The sequence below is a fragment of the Prionailurus bengalensis genome, chromosome D2 (genome assembly GCF_016509475.1).
Source record: "Prionailurus bengalensis isolate Pbe53 chromosome D2, Fcat_Pben_1.1_paternal_pri, whole genome shotgun sequence".
In the NCBI taxonomy this organism is placed as follows: domain Eukaryota; kingdom Metazoa; phylum Chordata; class Mammalia; order Carnivora; family Felidae; genus Prionailurus; species Prionailurus bengalensis.
Window position 1 is genome coordinate 24,410,720 of NC_057351.1, and position 27,623 is coordinate 24,438,342.

Genomic DNA, 27,623 nt, shown 5'->3' on the forward strand with positions numbered 1-27,623 from the left:
GATTATTTCCAGTATCTTGTTCACATCCAGAAAATTTTCACTTAACCCCTGAGACATCAATTCAGACTACCCCTTTGGAATTAGTACTCTAGCCTAGTCATTCCCTCTTTTGGTTTTTTTAGAGTACCTTAAAATGGTCCTTAGCATATTTAACGTATTTATTAAAATATTTCCGTTGACTGTTCAAGCACACAGAAAATCAAAAGGTCTAAATTATGACCCACCAATGGCATCAGGGCTTCAAGGAGAGCCAACCAGAAAAAAAAGAAAAAAAAGAAAGAAAGGAGGGGGAACTAAATATTGTGTATGTGCAATGAATGGGTATGATTTTTTCTGGGGAGAAAGGAAACAAGCTTTCTTCACAATGTGAAAAGGTTTAGTGACTTAAAAAGATTAAGAACCTTTGCACTAAAATAGTTTGCTCATCTACTTATTTTTATATAACTTACTCATTTTATCTATCTTTAATGGCCAGCAAAAAGACCAGGTTTTATTAGGTGCTCAATAACTACCTGCTCAATGAAGAAAGTAAAATAAAATAGCAAAGAATGTTTTCCAGAAAGCAAAAAAAAAACATGACAATAGTAAGTCATGCAAATTCTCAATTTTGTTCACAATTTTTGTTCGCATTAATGTAATAAACTGCCATCTGACATGAGTGCCAAATATTCTATCAAAACTTTGGTCAAAGGGAAAATCATTTTTATTTGAACAGAATTAAATAATGGCGTTTGTCATTCAAGATCTGATGAACTAACACATCAATAAATGCTCTACGGATAAACATTAAAGGCACAAACATCTACACTTTTCATTAGTCCAAGGAAAGTGCTTTTAGTATTAACACTTTAATAACAGATACGTATCTGTTAACTGGACCAAAGTACAAATGTAAAAAAAGGCACTGCCAAATTTGGTAAATATATGGCTTTATTAAAAATCTGTTGACTGATAGCTAAAAAAATGAAACATCAAACAACCCGTGCTGCCCTGTTAATTCATATAAATTTGACCAAAGAATATAAATTCAGAACCAGTAATTCTGGTAACCTTTTTGTTTTCGAGATCTGACTTCCAAATCCAGTAAGTACTATTTTTCCCCTTTCTTCTTATCCAACCAGTTTCAGTTTCACTAATCAGCTTAAAATACTCACTTGTCCATGTTTCCAACACTCTCTGAAAAGCTTCCAATTATTACTATTTTTATAATCCTGAAGCCACAGAATATGCTTCTCGCAGATCCAAGAATGTGGCACGTCATTGTACAACATACTGTTTTCCTCGGTGGACGAATTTCTGCACTCTTTAGGCTCTTCTTTCAGCTCTGGTTTTACATTTACCTTAGAGGCTTTATTTGGTGGAATTTTGTTTTCAACAACTGAAGCAATTATGTCATCAAGAATGTTTGGCATAGTTCTTCCACTTTTACCACTCTATTAGGGGAAAAGTTGTATTTTGAGAGGAAACATATATACATTTTTAAACTTTCACTAACTACTAACATTAACATTTTATCTGCCTTCAAGAATATCTAATCATGTCAGCAAATATGGATCTGTAGTCCCTACGCTGTTCCTAACAGGTACGAACCAGAAGTCTGGTGGTCTTCCATGTGAGAATCTGCCAGGTCTGCAAAAACTGCAACTGTGGCCTTTTACATTATTTTAGGACTAGGGCAGACAAGATAGATAGGTGGAATTTCCCATATACTTTTAAAGATCACTAAAAATTTGTGCCTACCTATGCAATTACTGGTTTTTATTTTCTTCTGGTGCATAATTAAAACAAAAATGGATTACTAAATATTTTAAGTAACAAAACATTAACTTCCATGTGGTTTATTTCCCCTACTAGATAGATACATGGTTTTCAAATTCTGAAGGAGTTATCTTAGGGCTCTTCTGGCATGAAATGCCCCTCCCTCAACCTTTTTCACATGGGAAAAAAACCTAAAATCTCCAGATTTTAAGCTACGAGATTTATAATGCAATTGGGAATATGTCTGGTAATTGGTGTATTTTATTTCATTTGCATCTATTTATTGTGTAGTTCACAGCCAAATCCCCAAATCATCTAAATTTAAGGTCCATATGAAAACCAAAACTCTGGCATCTCACTCACTGGGGTTCCCATCGAATACACTGGGGCAAAGGCAATGCCAGCATCTGTAGAACCCACACGGAGCTTGCCAGCTGTTGTGGTCAGTAAATCTCGTAAGGTTGAGCCTTGTTCATTATTCTGGGACACAGGAGGTGATGTTCTGCTATTTGGAGAATCAGGATTGTCGTGTTCTCTCTCTTCTTTAACTTGATTTTCAAGGGCAAATTCTTTGTTTTCTGAAATACAACATTTACAAAATTCAAATAAAACTAATCATGCTGCTAAAGTACAGACAAAACTGGGACCCTACATTTGATAGTGAGAGATAAAAAGTGTAGCACTAGTGATTTATTCACCTGAACACACACCAGAGGATGGGTTAGATCCTTCAAAATGGAGTCAAACAGTTTGAATATGAAAAGGCCTTCCTCAATATCTTAGACATGTAGCTGAGTTTGCACCTGTCACAAATGAAAAATGCTATAGCTAAAACAGGGAGAAAGTATAGTTTAAGTTACAAATCTACTGCCCTGGTGGCTTTAATGATATGCTCATCCACAAATGATTCTAACTACTTTTGATACAATCACAGGGAGGAGAGGTCCTAACAATAGAAAACAAATGTTTTACTGTATCCAAGCCATACATAATGCAAGCAAAACACAAATGTAAACTGTTCTAAGTGAATATTATAATGTATCATAGTACATTGTTGGTTATATTATAGTCATCTATTATATACTTAGATAACTTCATTTACCTTTTTTTTCCTCTCTGGACTTTTGCTCTGCAAGATCTGCTAACCAGTGCAGTGGTGACTGGGATTCTGGAGGAGTTAACTTGCTGTCTGTGCTTACGTCACTCCCTGGGCTGCTGTTGCCATTACTCTCAGACTTCTGAGGGTTATTCTGCTGCTGAGACTCAGGCATGCACAGAGAAATTTTATTACTGTGATTAAGAACATTCTGTAAAACCTATAAGGGTAGAACAATTAAACTTTAAAAATACTACCTCTTCAATTATTCAGAGTTAAAAGTAGTAATATTTATACAGTAACATAAAAAACATAATTTACAAAACACAAGTCCTAAACTGATTTCAAATAGCAAAGATTATTAATTTAACTATGCATTTCATTTGAATAATTAGAAAGTTTTACTTACTTGAGATACACCATTCACTGCAGGAAAATTTCCAACCTGTGTATTCTGTTTGTTAATACAATGACAATGGGATTTAATACCATATTTTTCTCTAAGAGTGTGCATCGCATCTAGAAGATCTGTCAAAACTACAAAATATAAGAGTGGTTAATAAAAAGATAGTTAAGACAATAAAATTCTTTCCAGTCTTTTCTTGTGCAGGTTTTCTTATGCCCTTTCACTTTGCTTCCCATTTTTTCCTTCAATTCTTCCATTTCTTTCAGGTTTGATTATTCAACCAAATTCATGTTCTCTATTCTTTTCTCTCACCTCTATTCTTGAAAACTCAGTATGCTCAAAAAAAAAAAAAGGAAAATAACCTTTTTTTTTTTTTCCAACGTTTATTTATTTTTGGGACAGAGAGAGACAGAGCATGAATGGGCGAGGGGCAGAGAGAGAGGGAGACACAGAAACGGAAACAAGCTCCAGGCTCTGAGCCATCAGCCCAGAGCCCGACGTGGGGCTCGAACTCACGGACCGCAAGATCGTGACCTGGCTGAAGTTGGACGCTTAACCGACTGTGCCACCCAGGCGCCCCGGAAAATAACCTTTCATCATAAATCTAGTAAGCTTTTCTGCCACACTCTAGTTTCCCCCTCCACAATGGTTCCTCTGACTTTCTTTGTCACTGGGTCTGGGCTGGCCTTATTAGGTTTATTACACACCAGATTCTAAGAACTGAACAAAAACAATTCAAGTTTAGATAAACCTTACCTCTCCATTCTATTATATTTCTACGCACTCCTAAACAATCTAGACCAAGAAAGAGCTGTTACACTACTAAGTAAATAATGTACATTTATACTTACCAGAACCGGGTATAATTTGAGTTGGCATTAAATGTTTGTGATCATGAGGCTGTCCCTTCACACACTTCATCCAAGCATACAGTTCTTTATCTGTATGATTATAACATACATACTTTATATCCATCATGGTTTTATAATTATAAAATTGATAACATATATAAAGAGCTTAACAATTATATAAAATACCAATAGCAGGCCTCAAATTGGTTTGGTTGGTTTTTAAAAGACTAAGTTCCACCATTCCGAGAATTTTATAAAAACAAGATACAAAACTGATATAATGTTATTTATCCTTTTCTGAAATTACCATTCTTTATTGTCATTAACGTATTAGTTACGTCTATCTTCCTTGTCTAAAATATAAGCTGTTAGAAAGCATTTACAAGTTATTGTGTAGGTTCTGGAGGGGAGTGTTGGAAAGTTTTTAAAGAAAACCAGTTTTAGACTGGATTTGAATTTTATTTAGTCTGAAACTTCATCAAACAATAGTTCTAGATTTTTTATGCTGACTTTAATGAGCTTTATGATATATATTGAAGCTCACAGAGACACATCATAAGTAACTGTGTATGTCATCAAATTTATAGAAAAAGATTTCCTTGAGATCAAGGTATTGAATATTATGCTAATTACTGTTATATAAAGCTATAACCTAGCCAATAGGAGTTTATCACAATATTTGACAGTGAAATAGAAATATATAGATAACAATATATAACTGAAGGCATAGAGGTTAAAAAAAAGATACAATGACTATACTTTTAAAATTAACAGGACTGTGAATATCAATAGCAACGCAACTACTAAGGTTTATTATACATACCCTATCTTATTCCAAAAATGATACATGCTCATATACATGCAAACAGTAGGGAAAAATATGATGAATTAATTTCTTTACTTGGGCAAAGGAAAAACAAAAGTAATATGGAAACAGGAAAAAAGAATATAAAATGCATGTGATTAAGTTTTATAATAGTGGAGCTAATTTTTTAACTAAAAATATCCAAATATATTTGTATAGTTTTGAAGACAGGTAACTGCCCAGACTGCATTCCTTATTATAGCCTCACATTTTACTTATATTTATGTATCTTTTGCATGTCACAGAAACACCCAGCTGTGATGTTTGGAAATGTGTCCCCACTCTAGGGGTCTTTTTTGTTTATGTGTTGGGTGTCTAAGAAAAAGGCTCTAGTAATCTTATCAGTGGAAAAGACTGATAGCTAAATCATGGTTTATCGAGTTAAGTATGCTGAAAGAGTTTGTTGGATATGAAAATGACATATATCATTTTTAGACATTAAACAGTTTTTTATCACTAAACATGACTTTACTTCTAATACTTTCACAATTCAAATCCTCTTATTTCATGAAGACTTTATCCCAAACAAATAACTAAAAATTTCAGGTTACCAACATGAGGTAGCTACTTCTAAAACTGCCTTGGATAAGCTTTTTCTAAAAACACTTTTATCATGAGAAAACGTGAATTTAGTTACTTCTTTTTTAAATTTTATATTATCTTTAACTGTATCAACATGTAGAACACTGTTTTAGTGACATTTCATCTAAAATAATAGCTTCAAAGACTACTGTTAAATATAATAAAGACTTCTTCATTCTCTAAGAACTATGGGACAAATTGATACTAGTGGAAGCATATTCTTGAACATTTTGATCTGAACTTTATGGACCAATTACTCAGAAAAATCAGTTCACACGAGTTAAATATTCAATTGTGACTTATGTGCATGACCGTGTAATTAACAGGTCTTAGAATAGGCTTCAGGCTCCTACACACTGGAGTCTGAAGGGAGGAAAGCCTGTCCTAAATTGGGCTACATTAAAAAACTACCTGCTGAAAGGAGTGGGTGGATCTACTAATCAGGATAAAAAGATGTAGATGCAGTTTTTATTCTAGGAAATCTGGACATTAATAAATTTACCAAACTTCTTTAATGTATTAGCGGGGGGGAAACCTCACACACATATAATTTCCAGATGAATGATCCTAAAGAAAATGAACATTATAAAAATTTCAATTTACAGAAAGTTATAAACCAACCTCTAGAACTCTTCCTTTCCTTTGCCTTGTAGCAATCTAAGCAGACCACAAATCCACATTTCTGGCAGACCCAATGAATGTTAAACAATGTTGCTTCACATGCATCACACATTTCCCGGACTCCTCTCACTGCTCTTTTCCAGGCGATTTTGGCTGAGACACAGAGAAATAAAAATTTAAAGGCAAGTATGCTCCTTTCCACACAATTTTTGCTGAAATACACAAACACAAAAATTTTATGGCAAACCAAGAACTCTGAAGGATATAACTAAAGATCAACAGATTTCTTGAATCAGTAATTCTCTTCAGAAGACTTACATCTAATGGAATTTCTCAACCTTAGCACTTTTAAGATTTTTGACTGAATAATTCTCTGTTATGAGGGACTATTCTGTGCAATGTAGGAAGTTCAGCAGCATCTATGACCTCCACACATTAGATGTTAGTGCTCTACCATCCACTCCCGACCTTTCAGTCATGCAACCAAAAATGTCTCCAGTCATTACCAAACATCTCTTGGGGGACAAACCACTGATTTAGGAGAAAGGAAGATTTAGAGTAACTCATATATTAGGTGCTTTACATATGTAAATATAATTACTTTCTAAACAAAGCTATGAGGTAGTTACTCCCATCTTACAGTCATAAAAGCAGGGAATAAAGTTGAGATTCAAATATAAATCCATCTGATTCTAAAACCTGTGATGAACCACAGCAGATTAAAAATAAATGGTATGGACTGTGTCTTATGCTGGCAAAGGCTGAAATTTCCCCATTCCACATCTGAAGTATCCTTACCATGCTAACTTATGTCATAATGGCAGAAACAGCATAGTGCTATTGTGACTTCATGAATTGTTAATACATTCAGTTGGAAAAGATGTTGATTTAAGTACACATAGGTGCCTTTGTACATAAAAAAAATGTTATCAAATTAAAATGTCAGTAACACTAGACAAAATAAGGGACTGCTCCTATTAAATATACTTCAAAGAGAAATTCTTAAAATCAAATTTGTACAGTTGTATATTCTAAGTATTTAACTTCCTTACCATCCTTTTTCACCCAGGACAAAGCTGTTTTTTTCAGATGTTACTAACTGACAGAACTTATCACCTATTATATCCAAGATGTATTTTGAAGTTTCTATGTCTAGTTCATCATCTTCATAATTTTCATGTGTCCATAGGCTCATAGCTTCATCGTCATATTGGTCAGGAGAAGAGAAACCATCTATTCTAACCACTCCATTTTTACTAAATGACAATCTGAAATATTAAAACATAAAAGGATTAGACACCAGTCCAGTTTTTTTTTTAATGTTTACTTATTTATTTTGAGAAAGAGAGTGCGAGTACAGGAGAGGCAGAGAGAGGATCCCAAGCAGGCTCTGAGCTGTCAGCACAGATTGAGTCACCCAGGCACCCCAAGACACCAGTCCAGTTTTATAAAGTTGTAAATTTATAATTAATTTACACTTTTGTATTATAAACATGTAAATTACATTTGTTAAAAAAAAACAAGAAAATAGGGTAGTCCTTCATATACACACACACTTTTCATTATTAATTAAATTTAACAAACTTAAATGACTCCCATAGTGTTACACAAATGGCAATGATAAACAGCACCAATTTCAGGTTATTTCAAGAAATAAGATTTTTCCTATCATTATACTTAACTATTTATTTCAGTCAAATGAAAATTGTGTCTGAGTGTTTGATGAGGACAAGAGTTAAAATGTTGGCCAAATGTTGCCTAGAGCAATACTTTTATTTTATACATAATCTAAATCAAGAACCTCTAATACTGAAAATGCCCTAAATCACCTTAAGACTTTCACTGGGAGGATTTAAAAAATACCAAGTATATATATATACATAGTTTTCATTAATTAAAATGACACTTTATTTATTTATGATTTAGAGGAAAGGATGAAACTCTCAAAAGTTTATTAGGAACCCAACTAAGTATACTTAGTTCCTCTCAGCTTGCCATCCAATTTACTTAACTACTCAATTCAGAAAAGTTTAGGGTAAATGGAAAGCAAAATTGCCATTTTCTTCCGGGTTGGTAGTTACTCTTCAGTATCATAGTACTTACTCTATTTATTCTCAACTGGGGGATATCAGAAATTCATTACAATTCATTCTCTATTTTTCAAATGGACAACACCAACATTCCTTTTCCCAGGCCCTTTGCTCATTCTTTTATTACCTAAACCTTTCTTTTTTTTTTAACCAAATTTTCCCTTCATTATAATCCATTATCCTTTTTTGAGCCAGATTTCTCCCTTTGTTATAATCTATTATTTCAGCTTTGTGTTATTATCTCTACCTGAAAATTTCTTTCCTTCAAATCTACTTTCCTTCTGTTTTCTTTTTCTTTTTTACTGCAATTCCATGTGCCCTACTTTCTACAACTATTCTTTAAAGTTGTTGATCCTTTGGGGATTGTTGGCTGGAAAAACCATGAAGTAAAATTAAGAAATAGAACTTGGTTCTGTTCCTAACAATACATGCTCTTGGGGTCTCCACTGGGCCACCAGCAGAGGTGTATTTGCCAGAGCAAAGTGTTTCCTAATTTCTTAGGAAGTTGATGATTAGGAAAATATTTGCAGCTTATACTCATACACATTCATATGTGCTTGGTACGACTAAGGACCTTTTGTACTTTATCTCATTTAATCATGAAATCTCTCTGAAGTAGGTACCACTATAATTAGCATTATGCATATGAGATAGGATGAGCTATATAATCCTACTATAGTTAATAAAGTCATATAGGAAGCAAGAGAAAGAGCTGAATCTCAGGAATGACTGATTCTACCTGTGAAACGTGATATGGTAGTATGATATGGTACTGACAAACCCTTTTTCTAATTTTGTAACTCATATTTTTATAGCTACATGTTTAACAAAACATGTGGGTAGTCCATGTAATGCAATGACTTTGGTTTGATACCTAGATTGTTTACCTAGATTTATAGACGATTTGTGATTGCTAACTAATATAAATGGTCAAAGTATATAACCATTTAAAAATTCCTTAAACCAAACAAATTGCTGCTTCCTATCATTTTCTAGAAAATACTATTTTCACATTAAGGAAAAATAAGTATCTCAGAAGAGAAAGGCCATATGAACACAAGTAACAAGAGAATATGAATTTAGTCACATGGTTAGATATTATTAAATTTATCACAAAAAAGTTTAATACTCTTTTCTGATGTTTCAGAAACAAACTCAAAAGACTCACTCCCACCTCTAAAAGAGACCCTCAGAATGGCAGTATAATTTCCAATATCCAATAGACATATTTTCCCCAATTACATATTTCTACTCACCGTCTAAAGTAGTAAAATCTACAAAACACCGGGGAGTGGGTTGGTTCTTCTCCTTTTTTACTCCGAATAAGTCTACATTCTCGGCACTTTTGCAAATTAGGCCCTATCTCACAGCAGGAGTCATCCTGTAAAAAGGATTCCCCAGTTTGCTTCAGCTTCTTGACTTTACGCCAATCTTTTAATACCGAACGAGGGATGCCAGCTGTAAAACCAGTAGGAAATTATTAGCAAGATTACAACTTTTTAAAAAAGTACACTCCTTGAGATAAAGTTCAAGACAAGTATACAACTGTCACAACATATTAAGACTGTAAAAAAGAAGCAGACATTATACTTCTAGGTCCTCATTAATAACTAAAAGTCCACAGCAGCATTTCTATTTACTTACTATTCTATTAATCAAATGAATTCTTATGTCAGTATACTGGAAATGCAGAGCTGAGCAAATCTTCCAGCTGATTGAAATCTTTATATATTAAATATTTATATTTGTACAATAGCAAACACAGGAATCATTCATTTCTATGTGAATCTATAGCTAAAAATATAGCCCTTCGACACAGGGATTTGGTATATGTAGGAGAAAGTTATTTCAAGATCAAGATATTTCAGGAAGAATGTGAAGACCAAAAGTTAGTACTTTCAGAAACTACAGACTAATTCCAACATACTTATATTGTTTTGAAATATTTAATATGATTCTCCAAGGTAAGTGTGGTCCATTAAAGATAGGAGGTAATTTTATAATACCATTATTTGAGAGAAGAGGGGCTAATAAGCTGTCTCTTAGTATCTCTCCCTCATTATGATGTCCTCCATTTGATTCAATATACTGATGGAAGCAGTATCTTTTAGAAAATAAAAGGGATGAAGAAAATAAAGAAAAAAGCCAGTATTAACTTGATGGTCTTTTTTGATGGTAGAAAAGGCATCAGAGAAATCTAAAGGAAAAAAAAAAACCTCAAATGATTAACATTTGAAGAAATTATTTACTATGCTCTACATCACTGCACCATCATGTTTACTAACTTCAGCTTAATTGTTATAACACTGGCTCAAGTATCAAGTAGATAATCTGTCATCTACAGAGCAGGACTCAAAATATTATACATAAATTAAATTTTGCCTATTAAAAGAATTTAAAGCATATTCTTTTTTTTTTTTTTTTTTCAACGTTTATTTATTTTTGGGACAGAGAGAGACAGAACATGAACGGGGGAGGGGCAGAGAGAGAGGGAGACACGGAATTGGAAACAGGCTCCAGGCTCTGAGCCATCAGCCCAGAGCCTGACGCGGGGCTCGAACTCACAGACCGCGAGATCGTGACCTGGCTGAAGTCGGACGCTTAACCGACTGCGCCACCCAGGCGCCCCTAAAGCATATTCTTTTAAAAACAACCTATGTTGGGAGAAGCAAATATCAGACTCCTTTTTAAAAAAAAATTTTTTTTTGAATGTTTATTTTTGAAGGAGAGAAAGAGAGACAGAGCATGAGCTGGGGAAGAGCAGAGAAACGGAGACACAGAATCTAAAGTGGGCTCCAGGCTCTGAGCTCTGAGCACAGAGCGTGACACAGGGCTCGAACTCACAAACCATGAGATCATGACCTGAACCGAAGTCGGACACTTAACTGAGCCACCCAGGTGCCCCCAAATAGTGTACTTACATCTGTATGTCAGGTATGAGATTTACATAGTTTGCTCTTTCTGTCATGTTCAAAGATATTTCCTACCCTGTGCTTTCTAATCACTCTGATGTGTGGAAAAGAGGCAGTACAACTATTCTCCGGAGACGATCTAATTTTTGCAGAAATATGTAGCAGATCTCTGGCCTTGAGCTCCCACTATTACTTACCTGTTGACAGTGTAAGGAGTACAGTGACAGCAAGATAGCATATCTTAACATAGGAAGTACAGAGTTTAAGCTTTGGGATGGCTCATTTAAAATCTGCTTCCAGTTATTAAGCACTTCTAGGATTGTTGCCTGGTTCTTTAAACTACCTGCTCTCTCCTCTTCTGTCTCTAACTTAGGACAAGCCATTTGGCTTAATCCACTAAAGAAAGACATATTATATGCACACACCACTTATGGAATAAAAATGTTTCCATAAGGCTCGTATGAAGAGTTTGCTATCTCCTCCACTGCATATAAGGCAGATTTCCCCTATAGACAGTATAAAAAATTCAGAGCTTTTAGAAGTCAGAATGAACAAGAATGGTACACTGCTCATAGATTTTTACTTGGCACACGTGATTTCAATCATTTATTTACTTTTTTTTTTCTGTTACACTTAGAATAAACTAAATTCAATGTATTTCTATTTTGACTAGAAAACAACTATTAACCAATATGCTTTTACATTACAGGTAATGGAACAGTTCAGAGAGTATGGATAACCATACCACTATGAACAATTTAAACAGTATTTATAGAACTGGACATTTCAAAGCAAATTTCAATTCTGTGACACAAAATAGACAATCTGAAACTATTTTTAATTTAAATGAATGGATGAATTACAAAGACACAAAGTCCCAGGTCATAGAGACAGTTTGTGATATTGTGATTTTTGTTTCTAAACTAGGCGACACACAATGGTAGCGAACTCCTTTTATGAATTTTATTATAAAAGTATTCACATAATAAAATAACTTTATCTTTCAAATCTATACATCTAATTTATTGCCAATATCTAAAATCTAAACTTTGAGAATAACACATTTAAATCAACAAAAAATACCTAGTATTCTTTCATGCCATAAGAACATTTTCATCCTTAGTTCTCAATTTACTAGCAAATACTCAATCAGCTGCTCTAGCCAACAGAAAACTATGGAGGAAGAAAATAGGAAACAAATACATGCTAACCTTTAATCTTTGATAGTCCATCACTTAAAGAAAATTTTTTTTGAGATATAGCAATTAATTCTGATTATATAGTCTGGTTTTGTGTATCATAGGACTTTGGACATATTTAAATTTGATGGGTAATTTCAGTTCATAAAATTATATAAGAAATTAGTCACAGAAAAACAACCAACTTTTAATTAGCAGTATAGAAAGGCAGCAGATACGAAGACATTCCAAAGCAATAGATAAAATCTATTGTACCTGGCTTTAGAAGGTACTAAGAAACACACTATTATAGGAGTTATGTGTATATAACTTACACATGTGTAACAGTGTATATAATCACATTACACTCTAAGTACTGACTTAACTCACTCTTTTTGACTATGACTGATGACAACCCCAATGACCATTAGATAAAGGTCATATTTAATTCACGAGGTAGATGATCCACTCAAATATGGAAGTTAGATTTATGAACTCCCAATTTAGAGAACTTTTCTAGACAGCCAGAACAAAGGCAGAACAACTCTGCCCATAATTAACAGATGGCAATGAACAGTCAATATTATTTTGGACTTGACAATAGATGGGGCTTAGAATACCCTCTCTGAGGCTAAATGTTAGTTACTAAGGAGAAGAGATTTGACTAAGCAGCACAACTTGGAGGGGGGTGGGATGCTGATTCCAGTCTGTCGTTGAACTCTTACTTGGGAACCTGTACATTCACTGTCAACATGAACTAGAATATGTACTTAAGAGTTAATTTTATAAACTTAACTTCACAAGAGTTTTCTAAGTGTTAAAAGTTGGAAGATTCCTATCTCTGTTTTCTGTAAATTTAACTCAAGTATCTATCTGTATACCCAACACCAAAGGAAATGTCATGTGAAACAGAAAAGAAACAATTATTGACCACACTATGCCTCCTTAAGAATTCACTGGGGAAGCAAAACACATGAGAAAAGAAAAGGCAACACAGTACACAATCCAATACTCAAATAAATGGCATGTATATTGTATCTTCCGATGTCAATCTCCCTCTCTTTCTTCTGACTATATTTGCATTTCAGTCTGTCAGCCTTTCTGTCTCTAGTAGAGCTTCGTTCTTTCACTTTCTGACTGTCCTTTTCTATGATTCCATCCTCCTGTTTTTCTGTCCTTCACTTTGCCTCTGGTTTCCACACAGGCATGTGAAAAAACCTCATTCAGTGAAAAGGCCCAAATACAAGCCTTCAAGCATCCAAAGTACTTCTTGAATGTCCACACTGTCAGATATTTCATATATTGTATGTGGATGAATACATGGATATAGTGAAACTATTAAGTGCTTTCTGCATTGTGCAACATACCTAAAAAGAAATAAGCAAACTGAGAAAAACTACTTCTAGAGTTAAAAACCTACAGAAACACTTTAGAGTGAACATTACACTTATTTTGCCTTGCTAATAAGGCCACAAATGAAATATAATCAGTTTTGAAACTTTTACTTACAGAAATTTTTCTTGAATGTAGAAATGAGCACACAAAACCACAATCCCCTTTTATTTAACTTTTACCCAAAATAAAGAACTTTTTGAATGAGTGGCAATATTAGTTAAATAGAAGGTAATTTCAAAAAGTTTTCAATTTTGTTACCAGATGAGAGAAGGGATACAGGGCGTATCCACAAATTGAAGTGGTATTCTTCTAAAAATGTGACTTAAAGGAAGTACATGTGACTAAGATTTTTTTTTCACAACTACATCATGTTAAAGGTAAATAGCTAATTTTAGGAATCCACTTGACAGTACTTAGAAATGATCAAAATTCTGAGTAACTACTAAATCGGTTTTTGTCAGAATGCTAGGTAGAACATATTTCTACAAGTCTTTTAAAAATGGAGAGAGAGGTCTTCTCTCATTTTCTTTTATAGGGTACTTGGGAAATGCAGAAATGAGGTCTACGAGCACATACATTATGCTAGGGCAGACAAATAAAAGTCAAAAGATGCCTCTGTGCTCACTCATCTTGACAGAACTTACACCATTATTGCAAGAACATGCAGCCCATTTTGCCTGAGATAAAAAAGTAATTAACTTACCACTATTACTGTTGCTCTGCAATTTCAATTTACTTTTTTCTTTGGCACTCCTGCTGAGAACCCCATTGGGTTTTAAATCTTCTTCTATTTCACCTTTTCTCTTCTGCAAGTCATTTTGCTTCTTTTTGTAAGTTGGCTTAGGTTGCCTCTTAGTCCTTTGCTCTGACTTGCTTTCACTTTCATCTGAGTCTCCACTTTCAGAGCCAGATTCGTAAGTTCTTTTGGCTTTTCTCCTAGTGACTTTATCATCTTTTATGTATTTATCAACTATCATCTTACTATCTACACTATTTTGTATGTCATTAGATGTAGAGGCTATTAAATTGACAGAACATGGCTTGATAATTTCTGATACAGAATTCCCTGAATTTTCCATTTTATTAGTATTTTTGTCTTCCTCTGAGTGTCTAGTAAGCCAGGCCTTTTTCAGTTTAGTATGGTAGTTAGGTTGACTTGTCTGGGATGCTTGCCCATTTCCTACAGAGTTTGCTTTGTTTATTGTACTACAGGCTACAGTGCTATCCGAGAGAAGGGAGGCTGAAGATGTCTGATTTTTCACAGCATTAGGCTCAGTCTCACTGACATTACTACTTTTATACTGAGCTGCAGCCAATGCTGCCTTGTGCTTTTTTAAATGGATAAAATCAGTTGTGCCTGAGAACCCAGAGCTGGGCTGAACAGCACTTCCTGTCTTACTACTGGCTGGTGTAACTGGAGCTGTGGTGCTGACCCTGCATTCTTGTATCTGAGCCACTGAATGACTGACACTTTTTGAAGAGGTACATTCTAAGGATTTAGAGGCCAAAATGGTATTCGATAAAGAGTAAATTATTTCTGAACCCCCCCAGCTGGAAACACTGGTGGTAGTGGCAGCAGATGTGAATACATCCGTTTTGGTATTACACACTGTATTTACGGCAGACATGACTGAACTGGGAACACTGCCCTGTGAGACAGCCTGGACATTTTTTTCAGATTTTATGTGAGCACTGTCTGAATTCACACTTGGCAGAATGATTCTTCCAGTCTCCCCAGCTTCTGCTGGTTTGAGACAATCTGTTTGATTTGCCCCAGTTGAAGATCTTTCACTAACTCGATCTTTGGAAGCTAACTGCATTGCTGGCACACTCTCAAGTTTTGTACTAGATGGTGGACGAACAATGACAGATGCCATAGCAGCCTGTGACTTTCCACTGCTTTTCTCCACATGCCATTCAGCTTTCTCTTTGCTGAGGTTATTATTAGATTTCCACATTTCTGACAAACTCTGTTCAGAAGAACTCTTAAAATTGGCCTGAGAGTCTTTTGGCTCTGGAATTAGAGTTGGAGGCTTTTGTGATTCTTGAACTTTCCCACCAGCATTTACAGGCATCACTGGGGTTAAAGTTGGAGGGGAAAGACTACTATAGTTGCTTTCCTTTCTTTCCAGGCTGTGATGGATTGGTGGGTGAAACACTGGTGCTCTATGTAAAGCAGGCATGCTCCGGAGTGCATTTGTAGAAGAAACTGTCAAATGGGTAGGACTCCTACAATCATTTCTGAAGGTTGTTACCGAGTGAGAAGCAATTTGATGGGGAAGATGTTCTGGTATCTTGCCTACTAAACCTTCACTTTCTGGTTGGTGTTTAATTAAGGGTGGAGGCTTTGAAAGAGAGGATATAAATGAAGTCAGAGTTTGAGGATTAGCTGTTGCAGCAAGGGTATTACTCTGTTTTTCAGTGTAAATATGTGAAACCTCTTTGGATGGATAGGACCTTGGTGGTTCATTGACCACACTATTAGACAATGTAGTGAAATAGTTACTTTGGGGCAAACTCTGAGGCACTGAGTGCTTCATTTTATAAAGATCGGATACTGAACATTCTACATCCTTGTCTTGTTTGACAATGACATGGCTTTTAGGGCTAGAAGATGACAATGCTACTCTGGAATAACTATCTCTCTCACCCTCAAGCCCCTTGATTTTAGTTGTAAAGGGAGCAACATCAATACTTTCTTGAAGGATTCGACGGTGTTCCTCCTTATATTTGTGTAATCTCTCTCCAGTCTCCTGGGGTTGTCTCTGTAATTGATTCAATACAGGATCCACAAAATGTCTATGCAATAGACCATCTTTTCCAGTCTGTGACCTATTCAGATCTAGGTCATTTTTTGCTGATGTGGATGCAACAGAACGTAATGGTTCAATGAAAGCTTTCCTCTCCAGTTCTCTGTAAAGAAAATACACATAAAGGTTTCTGTAACAACTTTTTCTGGTATGATATGAAGATAGCTTCTGTGTAATATTATGAAAGGAAAACATAACTTTGCATGTACTTTAATAATACAGAGTACATCAGAAATTATATAAAAATGGAAACAATAGTACTTACTCAAAGCCTAGTTTTAAGATGTTTCTTAACTTAAAATTATCTGTTTAGTTAGAAATCAAATTAAGAAAAACTATGAAAGACGAGGTACTCGTAAGTTTTAAGCATTGGTGAACTTACTCTTTATGGTGATCTATTAAACTTTTTGTCAATGGTGGACTGGAATGTGCTGTAATTTTAAGAGACCGATGAGGCTCTGCACTGGAAGGTCTGACAGGAATGTGACTAAGTAATCCAACACCATCTGCTGAGGTCACAGGGGTGGGCTGATGTAACCAGGGACTGGGAGAATTCTATTTAAAAAAAAATATATATACATATATACATATATATATATATATCAGACTTCAATTACTAGAAAAAGCTAAACACAGTTATCACAGCAGGACTTTAATGTATATTTATGAAGCATAAATGACCTTTTCTAAATATATCTTACAAGAACTATTCAGACAAATAAATAACATAATTATATGGATTTTTCCATGTGATGTAGGAAAATCAACCAGTATCATCATAGTAATTTCCAAACATTTGTTATTTTTTTTATATTGAATGCAGATCTTGAAAGCATTGTCTTTTAACTTCTAAATGTACAGAACCTAGTTCATCAGATTTCCTAACATTCTAATACCATAAAAATATGTACTGCTAATACAAAAAAACAGAATTTGTTATTACTGAAGTACATGTCACCAGAAATAGAATTTCTGTTGTCAAAAATAACAAACTTTTTCAATGCATCAATTTACTTAGAATTGGCAGAATATTACATTTTGAAAGCCACTTGTACTTTGTTTCCACTACAAGCTATAAGCACTGTTGGACCATTAAACTTGGAAGTGTGGAAGTACAACAAAATTAATCTTTTATATATCAATATGCTGCCTTTCTCATACTGAATATTTGGTGATACTGATCTCTATGTTGATACTTAAAACTCTCTAATTGCATGGGTAAGAATTCGTTCTATACTGACATTCATACACACATACACACTGACATTCTTCCAGAACATACTTTGTGGAGTTATACTTCACTGAGATATTGGGAAAATCCCCTTTGGTTTTAACAAAGAGAGTATATTTTACATCTCAAAGTGATAATGCAAAAGCAGTATGATATCTTAACAAAAACATGCTGCTGTAAAATTACTTGGATTAAAAATATACATTATAAAGCATAAACCTCACATAACAGAAAAAATACATATATACACATTAGACACACATGCACATATGCATAAAGATCATGCAGATATGTTTAAAAGGCCTCAGTTTTACACTATCCAGAAATTTTAAGCTACAATCACTTATGGCAATGTTAAATTTTTGACTATAAAATACCAACAAAAATTATTTCCTAATTGTTTCTTCACTTCTACTCACAATATTAGGATTAAGAGATCTTCATTTTTGTTCAAAATGTTACTTAAATTCACTGCTTTATAACTTTACATAACAAATGAAAATGTGATATGCTTGTTTTTAGTTTAACAAGTTTGTGACCAGTTAAGAAGACATTTTATGCCCTTATATATATATATATACATATATATATATATATATGGAGGCTAGATTGACACAACTGAGAGAAAAATACTACCCAAGCCACTTCTAACAGTTACTTAGACTGATTTTTCAGGGTTGGGAAATTATGGAAGACTCAAAACGATTTGCCAGCTCTCAGTTCCCATGTGTTCTAGTCTGTCTTTGTCCAGTATCAGCTGCAGCTACATTTGTGACACAAGAGAGTGAACGGTCAGAGTAAAATGTGGGTGCATTAGGCACTAGGGTCACCAGGCCTGCTTTCAATAATGGTAAAGAGGATACTGTAGTAATTAGTGATTCTTCATTGACTTCAACTACTTAATTTATACATTCCAGTAAGATTCTACCTGCCACAAGTTCAATAGCACCATCAAGAATGGAAATGGGAAGCTTATGGATCAGATCAACATAAGCAAAATTCTTCTAGAATTGAGATCCTGCCAACATCAAATGTGGGGATGTTGGTGCAGAATAAATTGTGGAGTTCACTAGTGACTTCATTAAAGAAGACCAAAACTCACACAGAAATGGAGTCCAAAGAAGTTGATTATTTATTATGGGATTAAACCACAAGAAACATCCTTTAAAACTGTCAGAACTCTAACTGCTAGCTGATGTCCCTTTACCAACAAGGTAAACAATCACAACTTAGGAATCAAGGAAGGACTTACTACCATAATCTATGTCACCACTGCTACCCAGAATGTAACAATTCCTCTGACAGACTTGGCATGAGGAACACCACCCTTGCATTTATTACCAAGGCTCTACATAAGCAGTATTATCCCTAAGTGAGAAGCTCACTAGCATTACCTTCCAAATCGTCACCCCCTCTTGCCTAACTTGTGAAAGATGTCAAAAATACAGAAGTTCATTGCAGCACTATCCATTATAGTCAAGGGGTAGAAGTTACCCATAAGTCCACTGACAAATGCATAGAGAAAATGTGGAATATACATATAATGGAATATTACACAGCATAAAAAAAGAAAATCATGTTACATGCTACAACATGGATGAACTTCAAAGATATGCTACATGAAAGAAGCCACAAGAGGACAAATACTGTATGACTGCATCAAATGGAGTATCTAAAGCAGTCAGAATCATAGAAACAAAGTAGAAAGGTGGTTGGCCAAAGAATAGGGGGAAGAGGAAAGGGAATTAGTGTTTAATGGGTATAAAGTTTCAGTTTTGCAAGATGAAAATGTTCTAGAGATCTGTTGCACAACAATGTGAATAAAGTTAACACCACTGAACTGTACACTTAAAAATGATTAGGATGGTAAATTTAATGTTAATTGATTTTAATCAATCAATCAAGTTTTAGAAATATTCTGGGGAGACAGCTGAAGAGCAACTTGAGCTGCACCAAGGACAAGGACTAAGTTGTCTGGTGGAGTTTAAGACACCCATTCTCATTCTTTTTGATACTGTGGATGGTAATGCCCTCAACAATCACTTCTTAGCATGAAAATAAATGTGGCTAGAGAAACCACATTCGCCCATGAGGGAATAGGAGCTCTCTATACCACCACCTTCAGCAAAACTCCTCACATTTGATGTTGGCAGGACTTCAGTCCCAACTTTACTCCCAAATACCAGAAGTCTCCAACTTAGGCACCCTTCTGAGAATAAGAGCCTCAGAGAGTCACAGCCTGTAACATACCATCAATATTATATCTAGCTGGGAAACATAAAAATTTGTCTTGAGAATAATTTAAGATATATATCCAATTTATATTATATATATATATAAATATATATATATTTATATATAACTTTACATAAATTTTAATCCACAAATTGTAATTTAGCTGAGCATAATTATAGATGTGTACCATAATAAGTTATCAAGACATTCATTCTTCATAACAGATATGTCAGAACCAATCTAGAAGTTTTACTTCTTTAAATTGGCTTTTAAAAGTATGTAGGCTTTTCTGAGATATCAGCTTCCATGGTTCCAAAGTTACTAAGTATCAAAAGTTTCACTATGATTGGAAAAATTAGTGCTTGAAAGGTTCTAACATATTTTATAATAAGACAAAAAATTAATGGGATATTGGAAATGCACCTGTATACATGTTGATTAATACACATACATTGATGTGTGCCAAACCACAATGTAACTTACCCTCCTTAAAGAAGATTCAGCATTAACTGCATTTTCTGGGTGAACCCACTTAGAAGAAGGTAGACCAAGTCCTGAGTATGCATGTGTTCCATTTGGATATTGCCAAATAATTGGATAAAGTCCAAGCTGATTATATGAAGCAGAAGGATGGGCTTGTCCAAGAAGATGAGGGGACTGATGCTGTAATAACTGTTGCTGTTGCTGGTGTGCTAATGCTAAGTGGCTCAAGCTGCTGGCGTGAGCAGTCTCTAGTCGTGGGTGGCCACCAAGTAAGGAGGCAGCAGGCACTCCAGGTAACACAGTAGGAAGTAAATGAGGGTGATGAACAGAATGGTGTGGACCACTAGTCAGAGGGTGAGTGTTAATGGTAGGTATTGGAGTTTGACTAGATGATCCTGCAAGTAAGTGAGGTGCAGGAGTTAAGGCAGGGTGATGGGTACCTGGATTTAAACAGGTTCTATGGGATGAAGAATGAAGAGGAAAGGGATGCTGGTTTAAGAAAGGTGAAATGTGATTAGTTCCTGTTTCTGACCCAACAAGTGCAGGATCTCTGTAAACTGTGAAATGCTCATTTTTATCAATGATAAGAGGGCTCTTTGTAGCTTCTAAGGTACTGCCTCGAGTAGGAACTGAATGAAAATTGCATCTTGATAACTCATGTTCTATCTTATTTGCCAGTCTTCTCTCACCAGCAGCTTGGCTGTTCACATAATTGGCCTTAGACTTTACAGAATCAGGAGAATGGGTAATTTTAGGTTTAAGAACTTCAGGTGAGGGATTTGACTTTGTCTTGTGAATATCTACTGAAGTATTAAGTTTAGATTTTACTGTCTCTGGGGGTGGGCTTCGCTTATGCAGCTTATCTTCTGTGACAGAAACTGCACTCAGAGAAGACATATAAGAGACATACTGGTTTTTCTCTTTTTCCATATTCAGGTGATCATTTCCTGAGGAAGCACTCCTAACATTTGATTGGGTTAAATCTACTTTAACTACATCACTGACCCAGGTCTGGTCGGAATCTTGTTTTGCTGTTTCCAAGTATTTTGCATTTGCAATAGAATGTTTTGAATCACTAACATTAGGATCCATTTTCTGAAGTGTTTGAAGGCCAAAGGTACTGGAGGTTTCCTGAGCCACCTTTTCTGAATTAGTGTCATTCGTAATATCAATTACACATTTTGGTGTGGGTGGTCTGGACACAAATTTCTCCTTTGGTAATGATTCCACTGTATGTGTTTTTTCCATATTGCATTCTTGAAGAAGTAAATCGTTAGGATTATGATCAGAAAGTGTGGCCTGCTCTGATGAACGAATAATCATTTTGTCTTGAAGCTGAGTGTCAACAGACTTCTGCTTCTCTGCTTCTTCATGTTTTTTATCTTCCTGTATTTGATCCCAGGGAGGCTGGCTGTCTATTATTAGTGTCTCTTCTCCTACCTTCTCATTATTCTGGGATTTTCCTTCTTCTCCATTTACCTTTGAAGTGTTTTTATTTTTCAACTCATTCTCTGGCTTCTGCTCTGAGGAATTATTTATTATTCTCTTATTTGAATTTTCTGAGTCACTGCTCTCAGAAAAGTCTGAAACATTGTCGGTTCGTAGTCTTTTCATATTTAGTTTCTTTTCATCTTCCTCAGGTTTCCTTCTTTTATTCATCAACTGTTTGTTTTTCCCTTTAGCATTTTCTGTAAGATAAAAAATGAACAGTTTTATTTTGCATAACTAAAGTATTAAATAAGTACCTTTTAAGTGTATTTTTGTTTTATTTGTTCTCATTCCCTTAAAAAAATTGAGTCCTACCTCCTCGTGCTATATACTCATACTTTTCCTCCTTCATCTTCTCTTCATCTGGTATACTGCTATCTGAGCCCTTCCTCTTACTTGGACGAATATTTCTTTGTTGCTGTTGCTGGTGTGTATTCTGTTTTGGTACAGCAGCTTGGGAGTTCATTGCTGGTCTGGGACTATTTGCTTGGGCACGTGTATAATGACCCTAAAAATAACCGATTGAACAATGATTATTTATTACCTGATCCTAAGTAATCTAAGGAAAAATATGTATATAATAATACATCATTAACAACATACATACGTGAACAGCGTTGCTATTTTGACTGCAGCGAGACCTTCGCCGTGATGTGATGCCAATATTTTCACCTTTTAACAAAGAGTGAACAACATCATCTAGAAAGGTCATTTGAACCATAGAAGGATCGACATTCTGTGGTTCTAGTACCTAATCCACAACACAAAACAAGAACAAAAATTAAATCCAATCAGCTAGTCGATATAATATTAGGTATAACTACTGAGTAGAAAATGTTTAAAAATCAGTTTGGGATACTTAATTCATAAGATACTGTCAGACTTGCAATAAATCAGTTTTAGTCATCAAACATATTAGCTTGTTTAACATTCTGAAACCTACTGTTTCTTCTGCTAACCAAAAATTTAAAAGCAAATATATTTATTGCAAGTATATCTTTAAAAAAGCAAGGCTAAGAATCAATTAGGAGTATAATGCCAAGTCATAAAATGTATTTTAAAAATAGGAATTTCTAGGGGCGCCTGGATAGCTCAGTTGGTTGGGCATCTGCCTCTTGGTTTCATCTCAGGTCACCATCTCATGGTTTTATGGGTTCAAGCCCTGCACTGGGCTCTGTGTTGTCAGCGCGGAGCCTGCTTAGAATTTCTCTGTCTCCCTCTTTCTCTACCCCTCCCCCACTCCCTCTGTTGCTCTCAAAATAAATAAATAAACTTTTAAAAAATTTAAAAGTTAAGGGGTACCTGAGTGGCTCAATCGGTTAAGCGTCTGACTTCAGCTCAGGTCATGATCTCAGTCTGTGAGTTTGAGCCTCACATCGGGCTCTGCACTGACAGCTAGGAGCCTAGAGCCTGCTTCAGATTCTGTGTCTCCCCTTCTCCCTGCCCCTCCCCTGCTCGCACTCTCTCTCTCTCAAAAATAAACATTAAAACAAATTTTTTTAATGAAAAAAAAAAAAGGAATTTCCAAAAAGCAGCTATCAAATAAAACTAGGAAAGTAGAACTTAAGAAGAAAATGACAAAAATTGTGTAAATGAATACAAATGGTAATAATTTTTTAAAAAGACATGTTAAAGAAGTAACTATTTTAAAAACTAAAGGCAATTCTATGTTCCATTAAGAAATGAAAGTTTGCCACCATTTTAGGAAAAACAAATAAATACAATTAACCAATATAATTTATTCAGCAATTTGGCTAAAATTTTAAGCAAAGCATTTGAACTGTTTCTAAAGGGGTACTCAATTATTCAGAAACCCTCCACAATCCACTCAGGTTGCAAGGTGTAAATATATTTTTTTTTTTAGCTACAGCTTTGAAAGATTTGAAATCAAGACTTTCAGACTGTTCTTTAAAACTTCATATGAGGGGTGCCTGGGTGGCTCAGTCGGTTAAGTGTCCGACTTTGGCTCAGGTCATGATCTCGCGGTCCATGGGTTTGAGTCCCGCGTCAGGCTCCGTGCTGACAGCTCAGAGCCTGGAACCTGCTTCTGTTTCTATGTCTCCCTCTCTCTCTGCCCATCTCCCGCTTGCACTGCCTCTCTCTCTCTCTTAAAAATAAATAAACATTAAAAAAATAATAAGATAAAAAAATTTTAAAAACTTCATATGAAATTTATATTCTTAATACTTAAGGGAGCATACCAACTATGAAACTTGACTTGAAAAGAACTACAATGGTGTGCATTAGTTTTCATTAGTGAAAAGCAATCATTTGGGAAATACATTTATTACTGGAGACAGAAAAACAGATTTTAAGAAAGAAAATATTAGCTGATGAAAGGATTAAAAAAAAAAAGAATACTCAAAAGGGTTTGATGCTTCTATTTCAGAGACTTATTTGATCAGTGTTGAAATAAATTTGGTATCACTATCTCACTATGACCTAAAGTGACCTCTAATAAACATCAGATACACTTAAACTTATTAGAAGTATATTACTACAGAAAAAACTTAAGAGATGAAAATTATTTACTGCAAACTTATTGAACCATTTTTTGGGAGGCATGGACTATCTGAATTGTAAGTAGCTCTCTTCGAAAGTATTATTAACTGGACTAGTTACCTGATCATTCATAACGATCATGGTGCGAGTGAAGAGATCATGATGAGTAATTATGCCAGTAAACCACTGGGTGGCAGAGTCTTGTCTATATACTCTCACTCTGTATCCATTTAAGGAATAAGGACCTTAAAAACACACACACACACACACACAAGAAATAGGGGTATTTTAAATGGAGACATTTTCATTGAAGAATACCTTTTAGGAGAAACAAGAGCTTTGTGATGGATGAGTAATATCATTTTCAAATATTGGTTTTTTTAAAAATGTATTAGAAGTGACTACATATACCTTAGCGCCAGATCACTGTGAAGTTATCATTAAACACACTCTGCTACACATATATGTTCTAACTCAATGGAAATAAAATACTTAAAGTATTTTGGCATCATGAGTTAATAAAAGGACAATATAAAATGTAAAGTTATAGTCGACTAGAAAGTCATAAGGCTACAAAGCTACTTAATAGGTGTGGGGTACAGGACTACGTGGCTGAAATGAAAAGGTAATTTGGGATTCCATTATCTTGAGTTTTCTAGTTGCCAAAACTCTACATAACAACTACAAATTTTAATTCTTCTGTTGACAGCTAGAAAAAGCTGCCAAAGTCTTGCAACATACAGAGATTATTAAGTGAATTATAAATATGGCACTAAAAGGCATTCTAAATAAAGAACTATGGTGTAACTTTTAGATTAAACTCACTTTTTAAAGGGAAGGATTAAATAATAATAATATATATCTGCATATATTCACATTTACCTATTAAAACAAAAGTCAGTCCACAGAAGAGAATAATGGGAGATAAAAATTTCTTCAATTCAGGTACTAAAATGGTATCAAATATTTAAAAGTTTAACAAGAACTGTGAGGGATCGGATGGAAACTGAAACACCTTGATGACAGCATTATACACGGACAATTTACAAACGCTTTCAAAATGTGTAAGTGCTCAATCTTCTTTAATTCTCATTATTTTGCCTCTTATAAAAATTAAGAATATGAAGTTGACAGGTCAAATAAAACTTTTAGGTGAGAGATCTAGGAATGAATTGATTTTTAATTCCTGGGCATACAGTTATAAGCCATTTAACATATCAATTAATGGTTTAATATTTATTTGCCAGTTTCAAAACAAAACTATGCTGTTGGCCTGAAATATAAGTCAATTAACAAATGTATAGAAAATGTTCCACTTGACCTATAAATTAAATATATTCGGAGCCATGATAATCGATTATACAAACTCTAGTCTTTTCTAACTGTGGAAGAATAAGACTCTAAGAATGTAATATAGCAACAGCTTACAGAATAAGTATGATCAATTTTCAATTTCTATTAGCACAATTTTCAATTTTTAACTGTCTTATTCCTACCACAAAACACAATTTAGAGTCAGCCTCAAATAATTCTGCTTAGGTTGAACAGGGACTATACTGCCTCAATTTTTCACCTCTATAAATAGGGTAAGAAAACAAAAGTTGCTAAAATATATTAGCCTGGCATCTTCAATAAATTGCAAGGAAAAGAGGAAAAGAGATCGGACACATCAACCCATTAAATTGTGGACATTTTTTTGAATCCCCTGATTTAAAATACATAAATAAATAAAATAACAATAAAAATCAATCAAACCTGTTAAAAGTCATTTGAGACATTTACGAAATAAGTGAAAATTTGAACTTGAGTATCTAGTATTTAGTATTAAAGAACTATTAATTTGGGGGGGCATAATAATGGTATGCTGGCTTTGTTTAAAAAATTCGGCGATGACTGAATTTGATGGAAGGAAACAGGAGCGTGGATGGGGCAGGACCAACCGGTTTTATAGCTGTTAGGGCTGGAAGATAGGCACATGGAAGTTCGCTGAAATATACTATTTCTATGCATTTTTCATATTCTCTATAGTAAGTTTTAAAGAATATTTAGCCTAAGAAGAATTTAATACATAGATGATCTGCTCTATAAGTACCCATACAAAGCAGAGTAGCCACACCTTAGAGATGATCTCTACTATAACTGAAGTTAAATGACATGGAAGTTGAGGGTTGAGATAAATATGGGTATTTAAAGACAAAATTCCTTTTTAAAACCATTCAACAAAATATCAATACTTCATGCCATACTGTCCTAGTTTCAATTCAATGTCACAAAAAGCTTATATGATTTTACAAATAGAAAAACAAATCACTAAGAATTATAAAACCCCACTGGTTTGAAAGTCACATGTTATAGACAAATTTATAACTTACTAAAAAAAGAAACAAAACTAAAACTGTATGATGGTCATTGCTGAGGAAGGTGAACTGAAATAGGCCACTTTTATCAGATACTAACAGCATTCTTCAAAGGAAATCATTTGTGGCTTTGGGCAATCCTTTACTCAAACAATGCTTCCTTCTCCAGGAAGGACACACCTAACTGTATTCTGTAATATGGAAATTTTCCTATCAACAAAACACCTGTGTGGTTATAATTTCATGCCAGTCATTTAACTCAGATGAGCTAGTAAGCTGGTGAAGTTATGAGCTTTCTACTGAAATTATGATTTTGCTATTTTCCCTCGACTGGACAGAACTCAAAATATTAAACTGGGTCTTCTATTTATATTGCATGTAATTGAACAACCAAAACCAAACATGAAAAACTGCCCAGTTCCAAAAAAAATTAATGCAGAACTTCAAAATAGTTACCTTGCATAAAAATCTCCTGAACCTTTTGTTCCTTTACCCAGACTTTCACTTCTTCCTGAAGTTGCGGGTTGTCCCTGAGAACTGGGTTTAGGCTGTCTATGTCGTCCTAGAATTACAGATTAAAAGAAAGGTCCATGTTACGCTGTCCTAACGTTAATATTATGAACTCTCCCTCCTATATTTTCTAAGGATTGAAGAAAATTCCTTCATCTAAATGTATGTAAAAACACAAATTCATCAGTTATAGTTCATTAGCAATTACATAACAGCAGAGCATAAGAAATTAACCTATGTAAGATTTGATCCT

The 27,623-nt window shown here is 34.6% G+C and overlaps 1 protein-coding gene across 1 annotated transcript in view; it reads right to left on the minus strand.

The window, feature by feature from the left end:
• JMJD1C (jumonji domain containing 1C) overlaps positions 1-27,623 on the minus strand; it is a 267,626-nt gene that overhangs the window by 18,678 nt on the left and 221,325 nt on the right. The window contains 16 exon segments of the mRNA XM_043596445.1: positions 1,155-1,433; positions 2,122-2,336; positions 2,861-3,074; positions 3,264-3,391; positions 4,112-4,201; positions 6,180-6,332; positions 7,232-7,262; positions 7,264-7,447; positions 9,526-9,727; positions 14,458-16,667; positions 16,947-17,119; positions 20,514-22,201; positions 22,317-22,509; positions 22,609-22,752; positions 24,624-24,748; positions 27,317-27,422. Coding sequence (XP_043452380.1) covers positions 1,155-1,433; positions 2,122-2,336; positions 2,861-3,074; positions 3,264-3,391; positions 4,112-4,201; positions 6,180-6,332; positions 7,232-7,262; positions 7,264-7,447; positions 9,526-9,727; positions 14,458-16,667; positions 16,947-17,119; positions 20,514-22,201; positions 22,317-22,509; positions 22,609-22,752; positions 24,624-24,748; positions 27,317-27,422 — 6,135 coding nt within the window.